General features: G+C 36.9%; 1 protein-coding gene across 1 annotated transcript in view; it reads left to right on the top strand.

Moving 5' to 3' along the window:
• LOC145679851 (homeobox protein rough-like) overlaps nucleotides 1–15,576 on the top strand; it is a 122,972-nt gene extending 107,396 nt beyond the window's left edge. The window contains exon 3 of the mRNA XM_081750372.1: nucleotides 14,937–15,576. Within this exon, the coding sequence (XP_081606498.1) occupies nucleotides 14,937–15,168 (232 nt within the window). The 3' untranslated portion in view covers nucleotides 15,169–15,576. The remainder of the gene's footprint in view (nucleotides 1–14,936) is intronic.
• Nucleotides 15,577–16,069: the final 493 nt, after the last annotated feature.

Genomic DNA, 16,069 nt, shown 5'->3' with positions numbered 1-16,069 from the left:
TTAAGAATGCGTTGTATTTTATAACCAATCCATTACTTTAATCTCTCTCTCTCTCTCTCTTTCTTTTTTCTTTCATTTATTTTTTTAATTTTAGAATATATATCCTTAGTGTATTTACTTTTTTGAACTAATTCACTATTGAACTTACTATCATACGAACTTCCAACTTTATTATATATGTTAACTGACTGTCTTTTTCGTCTTACTCTTATAAGTTCTCCCAGTAGAAGTTTCATATACACGTTTCGTTCGCGGTGCCCTTCCACATTTCATGCCCTAATACGTTTACGATACCCCAAATTATATAAAATTTAAGAATCAGTGACAACACCAGAGGGGAATAGGAGGACAAGTGTCCGTTCCCGGTGACGATGCCTGCCCCTCGCAGATAAATTGTATTATGATATAGGTGAAGTAATATAAAATTACCCCTTTTCGTATACAAAAATTTGCAGTCTCTCAATTTTTTCTGTCCTTCCGCTTACCCCCATCCAATTAACTAAAACTGGCGTCGTCACTGTTAAAAATCTCTCAGTGAGTTCCTGTATCAAGTTCATCTGAATTTGAAATACTTTTCACGGAATGTTTTATAGGTTAGGAAATAGTTATTGGATCATTAAAGCAATTGATGCAACTTAGTTCACTATTGTTGACTACGTAGGTCTTGTAGAAATGACTTTGAAACGTCTATTTAATCGTAATGTGAAATATCCTAATATGAAGAATTCAATAAGTATCCTCACATATGAATGTCTAGACCTTATCAGATATGAATTGATGTGAAGTGTGTTGTTTTTCAACGCACTCTCCTGCCACTACGTTTTCTTTTCACTGGTTATGAGCCTTTTTACCCAGTTATTGTAGAATTTTCCCCCGTTCCTCCATCAATAGAAAATTGTTTGAAATATTTCTTGTCCATAACACGATTAATAATGCTAAAAGACTAACAAATCAATTTAATTCGTACTTTTAGCATTTCTTACAATCAACGTACAACTAAGTTCTCAGCCTTTCGAAAATTATGAGCCCCATAGATCCCTTCTCTCTCACAAACAACAGCAACAATAATACAACTTATTAGTGGCTAAGCGGTTAGCGTACGCGCCTTTGGGGTGGGAGACCCGGGTTCGATTCCTGGCGGGAGTTTATGTGGTTTGGATTCCACGTTAATCAGTAGGTCCCGTCTCATATAGCCTCGCTGCTAAAAGGGACGCTAAACTACAACTCAGCTCAACTCAACTCAATACAAATTATTAAAAACGGTGACCTATTGACAAACTGTAAGGAACCCCCCAAAATGAAATATTTCAGTTTAACGATCCACGGTTATGCTCTTGAGGCTAACGGAGACAATGATTAAGGCAAGTGAATGATGATGGAAGATATGGTGGAATGAAATGTGGAAGGAAATTGGAGTATCCCGAGAAAACATAAAGACACGATACGATGGCGTCCACCACTAAGTTACTTGGTTGGGGATTGAACCAGGGGCCCCACGTACCAGAGGCAAGCTGTTTACCACTGAGTCAGTGCCCCCCTCCCCACAATCCCTGAGAGACGCGAGCAACCAGTTAAGAATAACTGACATAGAGAAACGTACTTATCGTTTCCTAACGAAGGAAACACTACGAATTCCACATTCTAACCGTTTGGTTTGTACTTCTTGTATATTGGTTTATCACACACAATATTCACTAGATCGATACATCTACAGAATCATAGTGCATCCTCCAAAGTAGGGGCACGGTGGCTTACTGATAGAGTGCTTACTTCTGCTTCGGGATGGACCTCGTTCGATCCCAAAATATAAAAGTTCGTGGTGTCATACCATTGTACCATTGTGAGTTTTCTCGGGATTACCCTGTTTTTTTCCTACATTCTCATTTCACGAATTACTTCCCAATAATTAGCTTCCATCTATTATCTGTCTCTATTATTGGATCGGTTTTGAGTTTAGCATCCCTTAGGTTGCAAGTTATATGAGACATGGAGCTACGAATTAACGTGAGATTTGAACAGCTTGCCCTAAAGCCGGGAATCGGAGCCGATTGTCCTATGCCAAAGTCGCGTACGCTACCCACATAGCCATGAGTGATCTCTCTGTCTTCATTAGCCTAGAAGGCATAACATTTAAACGTTATTAACTTCATATAATTTGAGATCTTCCTCGAAAGTCAATTCTGTACTGAGACAAAGAAGATCAATCAAATGTGTGTATCTTTTCGTTTTCGAAATATCGTATTATTGTAGTTAATTTGTCTCAGTCAACGTTTGATAAAATATTCAAAGAATTCTTCAATTTCTTTGAGATGACCCTTGCGCCGCCCCTGTATCACATCGAGTTGTGCATTAATGGAAGCTACGACTAACAATAATAGACATTCCTTTTCTCCTGACTTCGACCCGACATTTTGTTCCCGAGTTATGGCTGTTTTTGCATTTTTCTGGCAGATTTTCGGCTGGTCATAGCATCGAAAGGAAGCATTTGTGCACCTAGGTTGTTGTTTGCTTTTTGTCTCATCTTGACATGCGGAATCAGCTTCCAAACATTGTAGGTGTTGTTTTGAAACACCATGTACATTTCTATCCTGTTTCTGATTAGCTTCGGTCTACCAATCACTTTCCAATATTCCCAAAACAAACCAAAGGTGATCTAAATTCAGTAAATCACCTCCCCTCGTTTGCTTTCTTGTTGTATAGCACTTATTATATACCGTATTTACAGTGTGGTTGACAGAGATTGTCAATATTGATTGAAACATCTGATTAAAATGCTAGTAGAGGAATTTCTTCTTTAGTGCAGAAATTCCCTCCTTGTATCGTACCGTAATTTTTGGCAAGATGGGATTAGGCAAGATTAGAATTCCCATCTCGCCTAAAATGGCGGACATTCTTATCTTGGAGATATCAGTGGCTGATAAATCGTTAGGCGAGATGGAATGGAATCTTTTCAGCAACGAGGCTATATGAGACGTGGATATACAGCTTAACGGGGAATCCAAACTCATGAGCTCCTGTCGGAAACCAAACGACAGAGCTTTACATACACACGACAGTGCTCATGACAACGCTAGTCACTATAATTTACTTCTTTCATTAACTTCCTTTAACCCTTTTAAGAAATATGTTGGTTCTTACTAAGAAATGATAGTGTCTTCAAAATTTGATTAAAAGAGAACTAAGATAGCTATTTAATTCCGTTTTTTTTTATTTTTACAAGAAAGGAGGCATTGAAGAAGGCCTTGGAAGGGCCTATACGCTTCCGAGTGTCGGAACATAGGGGGTATGACGTCATCACTTTACAAATTCCCTTTTTTTAAGTGAGGTCTAACTTCAACATTTTTTGATGAGCTTCTCTTTAACCCTAGATTTCCGACGTTTTACACAAACAATCAGTGGAGCCTTTAGTTTTTATCTGATTTTTTCGGATCTCTTCGTCAACACAGAAGGGGGGTTCAGAGGGGCTAAAGGGTAAAAAAAAAAGATATTTCTTGACCAAAAATCCCACTTTCGCGACTATTGCTCCGCTCGGGTACATGATAGGACATCTGAGTGGTACTTTCTGATAGCCTACTCGATTTTGAACAAAGCGACGTATGAATCGTCATTCTACGATAATTAGGGACGTGTCAGGGATTTTTTTTTTTTACATAATATAATTTTTGTTACTACTGTAATTTGTAGCGCTTTGCGCGCTTTTCTCACATGGGAAGATATTTTTCCTGCCCTTAGTATTGAAGATAGAAGATTGGTACTTGTCACAAGTAATTAGTACCACAAGTACTATTTTTGCAAGTGATTTCCAGATCTGTATGTTTACCCAGGGCCGCGCCAGAGGAACTCAAAATGGGGAAAAGGGTATTTTTCACAAAAAATCCTTCTATTTTCCTCAACTTTTAGCCCCTACGGACGTCCGAGGGACATGTGAATAATACTGTCTGAAAGCCTACTCTATTCTAAAGGGAACGGCGTATGAATCGTGACCCTCCGATAATTAGGGATGTGTCAGGAAATTTTTAAATTTTGAAGGGTGCATTTTAAGGAAATTGTGGAAGTGTTTTGATACTCTCCCAATATGGGTAAACATTTTCCCGCCCTTACTATTGAAGACAGGAAATTCTAATTTGTCTTAAGTAATTAGTACACTACGTAGTATTTTTCAATTTTTTTTTAGGTTTGTGCGCAGACCCGGAAGGGAGGGGCTCAGGGGGATCCAAACTTTCAAGAATTTTTTTTCAAAAAAATCCCGATTTCCCTTCAAAAATCCCCTCAGGTGCATGATAGGGACACGTGAATGGTACTGACTGAAAGTCTATTCTATTCTGATCAAAACGACGTATGAACCATAATCCTACGATAATTAGGGATGATTCTGTGCCTTCTTGACTGAAAGTCAACAAAAATACCTAAAAAACCCATATCTTAAAAGAGTTAATAGATCTGGAAATTTATTATTTAAAAAAAGAAAGAAAGAAAAGTGCAATGTTAAAACAATCATTAAAACTTTCTATATCTTTATCAGAAAGTGTCAGAGATTGAAACTGATTTGAGACTCATAGGTGGTTTCACTATGTGTAACATAAGCCGTGACTTTCTCAATATTTTTAGTGTTACGGTAGAATAACGCTCAGCATGTTTTTCTAACAATAAAACTGTTGTATTTGTTATGTTTAATACTACTTGTAGTTCTTTTGGATCAAATCATTAAAATAAAACTTTTAGTCAAAAAGGAAATGTTTATTTCTCACACTCGAAACGAGATGAAATTAGCGATTAGCAAAAATTTGTAGTAACAGTGGCGTAGCTAACGGGCCCACAATGCGGGGAGGCCCATAGCAAAAAGGGGCCCACTTAAGTTTCGAAGATTAACTTTATGTTAGGATGTTAAAATTCTGTGATGTTTCGAAGATTAACTTTATGTTGTGATGTTAATAAATTCGGGGTTGCAACTATATCTGATGTTTTGCCTGTGACGGCGGCAACATCTGAGCAATTATTCAGTAAACTATTAGCCAACAAAACATATACTAACCAGCCAATACATTATGATCACACGCTACTTTTTGAACGAAATCGTTGGGTTGAGGTAGAAACCACCAGGCGTAGCAGAATCGCTTTTCAGATGGTGACAGGGATCTTACTCGACTAGTCAGTGTAATGTTCGTGCGTTGAATGAGGGAGGACAGTGATATATCAAAGTTTGATAGAGTGGTCAGACAGCTGGTAAGGGCATTTCGGAAACAGCTCAACCTGTAAATATTCGCGATCTGCCGTACTTAGTGTCTTCGAAGGTTGGGAAAAAGGACGGGAAGTCATTACCAAACCAAACTACAAGAAGCGGAGCGGTCACACCTCGTTAAAAATGTAGAATGTAGATTTTCGAGGTTGACACAACAGAATAATGCAAAATCTGTGCCAAAAATAATAACAAACTTCACAAACAAAGCACGAATGTTTCTGAGCATGCAGTTCACCGTACCTATTAGATATGGGACTCCTCAGGTTACGTCCCACGCGTGTACCATGTTACCATGTTAATCGATAATGAGTGGAATGGGCATGTGCCTTCGGGGCTATGGAACAACATTACATGGCCTTCATCGCATCCATGGCCAGTCAGAATCCGTAGTCTTCCAGGGGAATATCAGACCGAGACATAGAGCAGAGTGACGACAATCAGTGGTCTCACTTATGATTTGAGGAACCTTCACGTGGTCACTCATGGATCCAGCGTGTGGAGGGCACCATGATGTCTCCTAGCTATTGGCAGGTCATTGCTAATCACATACGCGCATTCATGCCGGCCATATTTCCAGCTGGGAATGGAAGCTTTCAGCAGGAGAACGCCTTTTGTCACAAGGTCATCGTAATGCAGTAGTTCGAGGAGTGCTGTGATGAATTTCAATTGCTGCAATGGCCCCTCAAACTCACCAGATTTTAACCCAATTGAACATCTTTGGGATGTCATGGAATGTAAGATTCAAGCTAACCGACCTCATCTGCGGAATTTACGGTAACTAAGTGATTTCTGTGTGCAGTTGAGGTGCACCATGCCTCCATGTACCTACCAAAGTGTCATTATTGCTGTCCTACGAGCAAAAGATAGACATACCAGGTATTTAGCAGGTAGTCATAATACTCTGACTGGACAGTACATATTCGTAATATGATGTCTCACAGTCAGATGATCGTTTTTTCTCAATCTTAAACATTGAAAATCAAGAAAATCACCATGTTGATATTGACAAAGTGGTCAACGAATTCCTCTTCCAGACGTTTTACCGTTTTGAAAACTTATGAGCAGCATCGTAAAGTTTTGGTGGGAGTTTATATATTAGTTGTGAACATTTTGTGTGTTAATTTATTTAGGAAGAGATGTTTCTCTTAAGAACCTTTTTAGTACGATGCAATTGTTTCAAATAATAATAATAATAATAATAATAATAATAATAATAATAATAATAATCATCATCATCATCATCATCATCATCATATATTACGTGTATTTTTTGATAATATGAGCAAGTAGTAACTAACTAGATGGAACATCCAAGCTCAACAATACGTTCTCTATGAATCTTATGTGCCTTCATGAACGTGAAAAGAGAGGGCCCTTTTGAAATTTTTGAAAAGAGAGGCCCATGCATTCTTAGTTACGCTACTGTGTAGTAAATTCATTATTTAAATCAGGCCTGATAATTTTGATACGCATAGGTGAGATCATGAGGTTAAGTAGGTGCTTAGAAAGAGAAGAGTCAAATCTATTTTTCATTTCCAGTTGGACAAGTTGAGTGGGAAGGGGGAAAAGAAGAATGGTAGTTATGAACAGTACGCTTTTTAATTCAGAATTAATGACATACTCAGTTTATGTCGCTTTCTTAAACAAATCTGCGTAAATGCGGCCCCTTTTCATAATCAACGAGGGATAAAAACTCTAGAGTTTACACGGGAGATAACAAAGAAGAAACAAAAAAAAGATAGTCCTTTGTTAGTACTTGCTGTTCAGATACAGGATAGATACAAAATGGCAGGGGAGGAAATGAAACAATTGCCTGTTCAGAACGCGTGACAGGACACTTGTGGTTAAATTGGTTCTGGAGAGTATAGGATGAGGAATTTTTAGTTACCATCAGCTGTTTACGTGCCTCCCCCTCCTCTTAAAAGAGTGAGAAAGAGAAAAAGGAAAGAAGTGTGTTCAATTTCCCAACTTCCTTTTATTGTGAATACACTGGTAGTGGATACGGTTATTGGAAAGAATTTTTCCCCAACCCACGTGCCAGGCGTGTGGAACAACATTAATAATATCATTTAGTCTTTAGCACCCTCTTTCGGTTAATAGGATTCGGTGTGGGTTGAAGTAAATGGAAACGAAACGTATTCCACCAGAAATCATATTAGTAAAAGTGAACGACAAACATTTGCAGTTAGCTATTAATTATATAGAGGCCCCGTCCTCCTCCACAATTCATTAAGAAATAACGCTTAGGGCTATTACACAACACAGGAAGCTGGCAAGTAACCAAAGGTAGCTCTTATGATTACCGTTGATATTAGCAAAGAGCAATATCAAAATTTGGAAAATAAAGCAATTTATTTGGCTCTCTAGTTACGAAAGTAGTACAGCAGAAAAAAAAATTGTACTGTTTTTCGCTTGTAATTTAATTACTCTTAATTATTACATCATATAGTGTCAATTTTGCATCACAATTAAAGACGTCATAGGTAATAGTATACATGAGGACCCCCTAATCTGCGTTTCTTCTGTGTTCTATTACCACTTCTACATGAAATACCATAAATTTTCTACGTAGTGCAATAGTATGAAGTATCCATGTGCACAAGACATGCGATATGCGTTAAATTCCCCCCTCCCCCCACACACATAGTCATAGATAAAGTACAAGGGCACTACACATGCAGATATAAAGTACAGGTACGTTCTTCTTTATTTTCGTATCAGTCGATAAGGAAATAAAAATCGCTTTGTTACCCTCTTTGTAAGTTTGTACATACTCAATGAATAATCCCTAAAAGTATGAGCGTCCTGCTCCTTCGGGAACTGATGCAGCTTCATGTATACTATATCCACGTCATAATTTCAAATTTTACATAATTATGCACTTCTCTGCTCGTTGGGAATTAGGCTACAAGGCTATGTACACACAACGTCACTGAATACTGGCACATGCCTCTATATCAGCGTTTCTCAAAGTGTAGGTCGCAACCCATTGGTGGGTCGCGGGTCGTTTTTTTTTTCGGTGGGTCGCTAGAAGTTTTTCCTTCTAATTATGGAAATTTTATTTTCATGTTGTGAAGTACTATTCTGAAAATGAAAATTGGAAGCGTTTGTTAACAATACAGTGAGTGGTTACTCAAAGCCCTGGCTACTTCCTTAAAGACAGAAAAATGTAAGCAACAGCGATGGCGGGGATCAAGACTAAATACAGAAATCGACTGCAAGTGTCCAATTCCTTGCACCTGATAGTAGCCTAATTCGTCAGCGTGGATATCAACACAGTTATTAATAAATATCGAAAACAAGCACATGCATCGCATGCGACTCATTATGAATAGTTGTACAGAGATTTTGCTTTCCAATTACTTTTTGTATATCATGTGAATTTTTATTTTTTTTTAGTCTAGGAAATAACAAATTAGAGATATGATTTACAAAATTTAATTAGTTTGAAATACATCCCCATTACGTAGAATGTCCATGTGTATTTGAATAAAAGTAGGTGAGCCATAAAATACATTTTATTATTTAATGTGGGTCGCGGTAACAATAAGTTTGAGAACCACTGCTCTATATATAATATTGGTTGCTAGGATAGATACTGTGAAAACAAATCATGCTGGACTGCAATCAGATCAAGATGGATTAGGACTCATGGAATTTCTTATGTTCTCTCATGTAGTGGAATCTCTTTCTCTCATTATGTTAATATGATTATATAGAATTAGTTGGAGCACGATTAGAATCTGATAATTATCTATGGAATGTGGAAATAGAGAATAATAAATATCTCTTGGTAAATAGTGTGTTGATGTTTAGTTTTGAAGAGATGCTAAACCCTAATTCAGAGCTTAGGAATGTACTCTTTGAATCTGAAGATACTTAATTATGAGTATAAGTTAAGAGTAATTTGGGGTACAGTTGCTGATTATACGTTCCTCTCCAAGCTAAGATTGGCTTAGGCTTAATCTAAAATTTATTGATGGTTCACACAGTTTTATTTACTTATTTATTTATTTATTTATTTATTTTATTTTATTTTATTTTATTTATTTATTATTATTATTATTATTTTTTGCCAACTGCTCAGATTAGGGTGACCAGACGTACCGGTACTGATTTTCGTAGTACAGCACTGTTTCCCAAAGAGCTGTCCTGCATGTTGCGAAGACGCCTAGAAAATCGAGAAATGTTCTTTTTTTAAATGTCCTGACAAATATCCTGAGTTAACTTATTTGCAATATCTTATTGTTTCATGCTTTATTCACAACATTTGAATCACATACCTGTTTTTCTGAATGACGAACCGCGGTGTTTTCCAAAACTTGAAGAACAATCAACAAACTATTGTTTTACAATACATTGTTTTTACTGAGAAGGGCTTGTTGAGATATCGGTAAAGTAGGAAAAGTTTCTTTTTCAACTTATGGCAGTGATGGTACCCAAACTAAGTGGAGGTTCCCTCGTGCCGATCTAAATTTTCTCTCATTCCTTAAAATAATACCACGCTACGAAAAACGATAATAAAAAGTCTTTAGCCCAACACGAAGTTTCACTCGACGTTCATAAGAGTAACCCACGTTGTCATTCATCAACGCACTTATATAGAGTCGTGTTGAATTTGTGGAATACTTTTGTTCAGTACTTTTCTTTTTAACAAAAATGAATGATTAACTTAAGGTTAATGTTAAATGAAATGTCGATATGCGTATTGCCGAAGCAGTAAACTTACTTACTACTATTATACATGTGCTCTACTTTTCGCTTGTCAGAATCTGGTCAGCCTATAGCACGGCCAACAAGAGATGGCCTCTGGCGTTTCTTACCACATGCGGTGGGACATTGCAACCCCTACTTTGATACCAGTGTTACCAACCACGATCACTCTGTCTTATACCATTAATTAAATTGCCACCACAATTGCTCCGAAAAAAACCCTTGACACGCGAGTAGTGGCAATGTCACTGCGAGCTGTCAGAGACGTTCTCTTACTGGACGCACTATAGTTCAGATTAAATTTTCCACTTGTTCAATTCTATCTATATAATTGCTTTATCTGTTAATATCGTTGCCATTTCCTGATATCATTCAGATACTATGTTCTTGGTCTACCCCTTCCTGTTGTGCCTTCAACTTTACCTTGTAGATTACATTTGTACAGTCTCGGAGGTGAATTTAATGAGCCAGTTACGCTTTCTCCTTTCACATCTATCGTCGCTAACACGCATTGACTTCCTTTTTTGTTTCTTCTAATACATCCTACGATCTCCAATATATTGTATTTTTTCCATTAGAACACTTTGGAGACACAACTGCGAGTTTATTAATTTTCCTCTTGTTTGTTCACAGTAATTTCATTGAGTCTCTGAGAATCAACATCGACTTAATAGTCTTGTAACAGGCTAAGGTGTAGTGAAAATAAACACAGACTAATAAAAATAAAAATGGCGGACTGATAGGCAAACGTTAAATAGGTAAATATAGATAGATAATAGGGTTGCCATAAATTTGGAAGCTGAAACCAACCCACTAATTGTAAAATATTCAGATTTTAAATTTGCAGCGCAACCAGAGCTCAAGAAGGATAGGGGAAGGTCGGGTAGTATCGGACACTTAAGGAACATGTGATGTAACAACTTTATGATAATCAGAAATTAAATAAAAACCTTATATGTGCAATCCTCATACATATCTTTATAACACTATATAAACCATATTTCACTTTTACTGCAAAATTTATAGAAACTGAAAAAAAAATGTAAAAGTTTAATTTTTCAAGATATAAAAAACTGGCGGGTTATATCGGACAGATGTTATTACGTTCTTAGATTCCTTACATGTCTTCTTACATACCTTACAAACTGCAGATTGTTATGTTGTATTGCAAATATCACATTTATAATAAAATGCATCTCCCTTAAGACTTGCACAGTTTTCATGTGCCGAACTTTTGCACGAATTACACTGTATCCAGTTCTCATCAAAGTTTTCCCCACAAATTATGCAATCAGTCTTTGTTTCACCGTCGAATTTCAGAGACTTCCTTGCTGATCCAACTGCTTGGTTGAGCATCAAATACGGCTTCCTTCAGGAGCATCTTTCGTAAGTTCTTTGTCCATTCTTACTCTTGGGAACACAAATAATGGAGGGATAAATTGATCACCTGACGCGTTTATGCACAGAAGAATTGTTACGTTTTTGCCTCTTTCTCCAGATGTTATTTCCCTACCTGGTTTTTCCCATTTATAGACACAAGCTTTAACTGATTTTCATGAACTACTGACACACCAGTTTCATCAGCATTAAAAATTCTCGATGGTTTAAAAGAATATTTATTCATAAGTTCAGAGAGTTCGTCAAAAAAAAAAAAAAAAGTATACCAACGTGCTCCTTGGTGTGTCTACATGAAAGAATAATAAAAATCTTTCCCGGCTAGAACTATGAGATTTCGCATTGAAACTTCGAATATTGCTGTCCGATATTGCCCGCCAACACCCTGTCCGATACCACCCGACCAACGTGCATGATAATAAAGAGTCCTGAAATAATTTGTCTTGCAATGTAGGCAATGATATAATGCCAATTAGGATACAAAGCTACAACAAAAATGTACAACTACTTAAATTCATATTTCACTTACCATTGTTTCTGTAATTAGCCGACAAAATTAAGTACGTGCAACCACAAACCGCACAAAAACTACAAATCATCACACCACATATACACCTTTCAACGTACTATCTCAGAATGTTGGCGCCACACTTCCCTCACAAAGAACTACTAACACGTGGCTAAAGAGTGTCACCATCCTGTTCCGAAAATAGTGAACTATACACTGTCCGATACTATACGCTGTCCGATACTATCCGACTTTCCCCTAATCAGTAAAATTGTGCTCCTAATTCAAAATGTGTGCACATGCTGCAACATACTTTTATTTGAATTATAACAATATTGACACTCTTTTCGGTATATTTGATATTTTATGCCATATTTAAATAATTAAAGAAAGTATTGAGTTGATTTTGAGTTTAACGTCCCTTTCAGCAGCGAGGCTATATATGACGGGACCTACTGATTGATCCACATGAGCTCCCGCTGGGAATCGAACCCGGGTCTCCACGCCAAAGGCGCGGACGCAAAACGCTTAGCCACGAAGGAGCTCTAAAGAAAGTATTATAAAAGTAGCCGATTAACTAAAATCTTCAGAGTTAGATTAAATTAAATGGGTAGATATTTACTATCAATAAGCAATAACCTTGAAATAAATACATATAACATAAAAAAGAAACCTATTCCTTAAACTCGGGACATGTGGTTCTCACAAACGAATTTGTTGGAACTCAGGGACAGTTAACTCAAAACCAGTGACAGTCCCAGAAAATTGGGACGCGTGATGATTTCAGAGAACTTCCCCAGGGAAAACTTTGAATAAAGGGAGGTTAAAGTACTAACCGCAAATACTGGTAACCCAGGTTGAGCTCCATTGGAGTAATGCTCCCTCCGGGAGGATTTCCCCCAGGGCCACGCCCTGAAATCATTCTTGACCGAGGTATATGGCACACCAACAAATTACTGAAATATAATCGAGTTATTGGAAAGTAAATAGAAGTAAAACAGGAAAACTCCTAGACGACTCCTGAATATGATGTTGTTCAGTAAAAACTCTCGGAATCCTTTGTTCCCGAGGTAAAAGCTGTATCATTGCTTTTACCCTGCCCTTTAGAAGCATATCTCAATAATATCTTATATGTACGAACTTGCCTTTTTTTTTTTAAAAAAAAAAAAAAAAAGTCTGGTTTCACTCCTCTATTTTAATAAAATGTGTCATTAAACCTTGGTTTCTAATCAGTTCCAAAACTTTCAACATATGGGAAGTATGGGTTACCCCTTAACTACGAGGGGCATACTGAAAGTCGTGAGTAACATTTTTTCACAACCGTAATCTTTATTTGTAAGTGAAACCAAATATTTCATCTCAATCTACAGACTTTTCTTTCACTCTTCCACATAGACTTTTTTCTTTTGTATACATTTTTTCCATTGTTCTGCAAGTTTGAAAATACCCTTGCGATAGAATTCTGTTCCAGCTGCCCGTAGACACTGACGCACTGGTTGCTAAATATCCTCCAGTGTCTCGTAGCGATGGCCTCGCATCTGTTCTTTCACAAAACCGAAAAGATAGTAGTCGGAAGGTGCCATGTCGAGGCTGTAGGGAGGATGTGAAAGTGTTTCCTACCCAAATCTCCTGATCTGCTCCATAGTGGCACGTGTTATACGAACGCGCATTGTCCTGTTGAAGGATGATTTTTCTTTCTAGGACGTTTATAACGCAAGACGCGACAGAGCTTCAAAAGTGTCTGGATGTAGCTGGCAGAATTTATGATTTGTCCAGGCTCAAGAAAGTCAACCAGAATGCAACCGTGTGCATCCCACTCTTAAAAAAGTTAACTGCAACTCTTAAAAAAGTTAACCAAAAATTAGTTATTGATTAGCACAAATATTATAGTTTGTGCATCCGCCAATTGCACCGAAATCATGCTTACGTCCCATATCCTGTCCTTCGAAACCATGGTGTTACATATGGATGGACATAAAACACGAAAACTCAACTCAGAAATAGATCAAACACAATGTGGTGCATAAATAATTGCATTTCCTTCTTTTCTTTTATAGTAAGATTTGTGGCGTTCAGTGCACAAGGAATCCAATTCCGATTTTAGTTACTTCCAACATATTTCATATTTAAGATCTTTACCTGAAGCTCCTTTCCATGCTTAAAAGATGCATACTCAATGTATAGTAAATAATACCTTACTGTAGAAAAAACACAGTGATCACTTTCCCACGCATTAAAAAGAAGCGTGCAAACTTTGTCTCTTTTTCTCACAACTGTGGAAATTGGACTTGAGTCCCTTGTGCTCTGAACCTCCCTGCTCAATATCGTACGCAGGATAGGAAAAGAGTGTGAAATCTTAACAGTAAAAAAAAAAAAAAAAAAAAAAAAAAAAAAAAAAAAAATCTTCGCTTTGGAATGTTTAGACATGAAGAGTTCACATATTTGAAATCTATATTAAACTAACTACTAGGCATACATGTGAAATATATGTTCATTAGACCTACATATGAAGTCCTGTAATTAATTTACAAGATTGACACCCAGCAAATGTTTAATAAGTTGGAATATTCTTCCAAAAATATTAAGTGAAATTCTCCTCATTCTCCCCAGGATTTCGCACCCTGGATAGGAAAGAAGTTTTGTAACCGCACTGAACTATTGTACAGTTTGCAATATGAAGAAGTGTCACTTAGACCTTTCCAATCACATTCTTTTACGTTTATGGTACTATTTGTATGTAACCACGGATAATGTATCTTTAATCAAAACAACCTCGTTCAATCAAGCAGAAAAATAAAGCATTCAGGGGTACAATTATTATAACATTGTACCCACACTTCAATTTGTCGGGGCCATAATTAATAAACAATACTACACAGTCAACTTTGTAAGAATCCTAGCTAATTTTCTTTACATCAGATTTCGTTGTTGCAATAGCGTTGTATGATAGATTTTAGAATATGTTTAGCTTTTATTCTTTAGTAATCCTTAATTTCAGGTCGTAATTAAGGCACTTGTACGATGCCTTTTTAAAAATGCAAATTCCGTCATTGGCTTTCATGATTCTCTTTCTTGTTTCAGGAATCTGGCGCTGGCAAGTGGTTTGGTGACATTTCCTCCATCTTATTCGCAGAGTTTTTGTGGGTTGTGTTTATACAAGGACATTCAGGGAACAACTCTCCCTACAACAAGCACCTTTTCAAATCCCGTGATGTCCAGAGACGGAAATACAGCGTCTAACAGCAGTAGCAGCAGCAATTCATTGGTTTTATCTACTGGAAGTACCACAGAGGGGGTTGTGCAAAAAGATTAGTGGAATTGCAAGTCATAAAAGTTTAAAAACTAGTCAATAACAAAAAGATTTCCTTGCATTTTCTAAGCATAGAAATCATAATATTGATTGTTTATCTAGTTGGTAGTTTTATTTATTGACATTTTATGGGACCAAAGAAGATTGATTTATTATGAGTTACCGGTGTGAAGAACATTTGATTTCTTGGTTTTAGTGACAAAAAAACTTAGAAATAAAAGTTTATTCTGGAAATTTCCAGAGAGAAGAATCAACATACGTAAGAAGACGAATAGTCGATTGTCTCAATGTTGTATTGTGACTACCAAAGATACAATTTACTAATAACGAATTCCAATGGAGCATAAAATTATGTCTATGTTCCCAGAATAGTAAGGATTCCTGGAACAAATGTGCTAAATTTATGTAATGTACGTAAATAGAATTTTCCTTTTTCTAAAAAATGTAGTTTTTTTTAAAAATGCATTTTAACATTACAGGCCCATACATTATTTTGATTAGATACTTTGACATAAGTAAAAATACTCCCAGAAAGCGAGTCTGCGGTCGTTGCTGCGTATCAGTTTGAAAAAAGGATTTATTCCTGATGCCAAAGTTAGTACTTAGTGGATCCTCCTTTGGCAGCACGTGAAGTTTCAAAATTGCATGGCATGAAATCCAGTAAATCGTCAATAATATCCTCTGATATGTGGCACTATCCATCGCAGAGTGCCTCAAATAAATACTTTTGCGGATATGGCCGTTTGTGTAATTTTAGTTGTAGAATAAGACGGCAAACATTTTACTCGTATATATAATCCAATACAGAATTGTAGAGCTACATATAGTTTGAGCCTTATTTTGCCTTTTCCAGTGGACAACTTTGCCCTATGACATGGTGCCCTCCTCCTTCGAAAGAGGCGAA

Source organism: Thermobia domestica, chromosome 2, assembly GCF_964235325.1.
Source record: "Thermobia domestica chromosome 2, izTheDome1.hap1.1, whole genome shotgun sequence".
Lineage (NCBI taxonomy): Eukaryota > Metazoa > Arthropoda > Insecta > Zygentoma > Lepismatidae > Thermobia > Thermobia domestica.
Note: the sequence above shows the minus strand (reverse complement) of the source record. Positions and strands in the feature narration are given on the sequence as shown.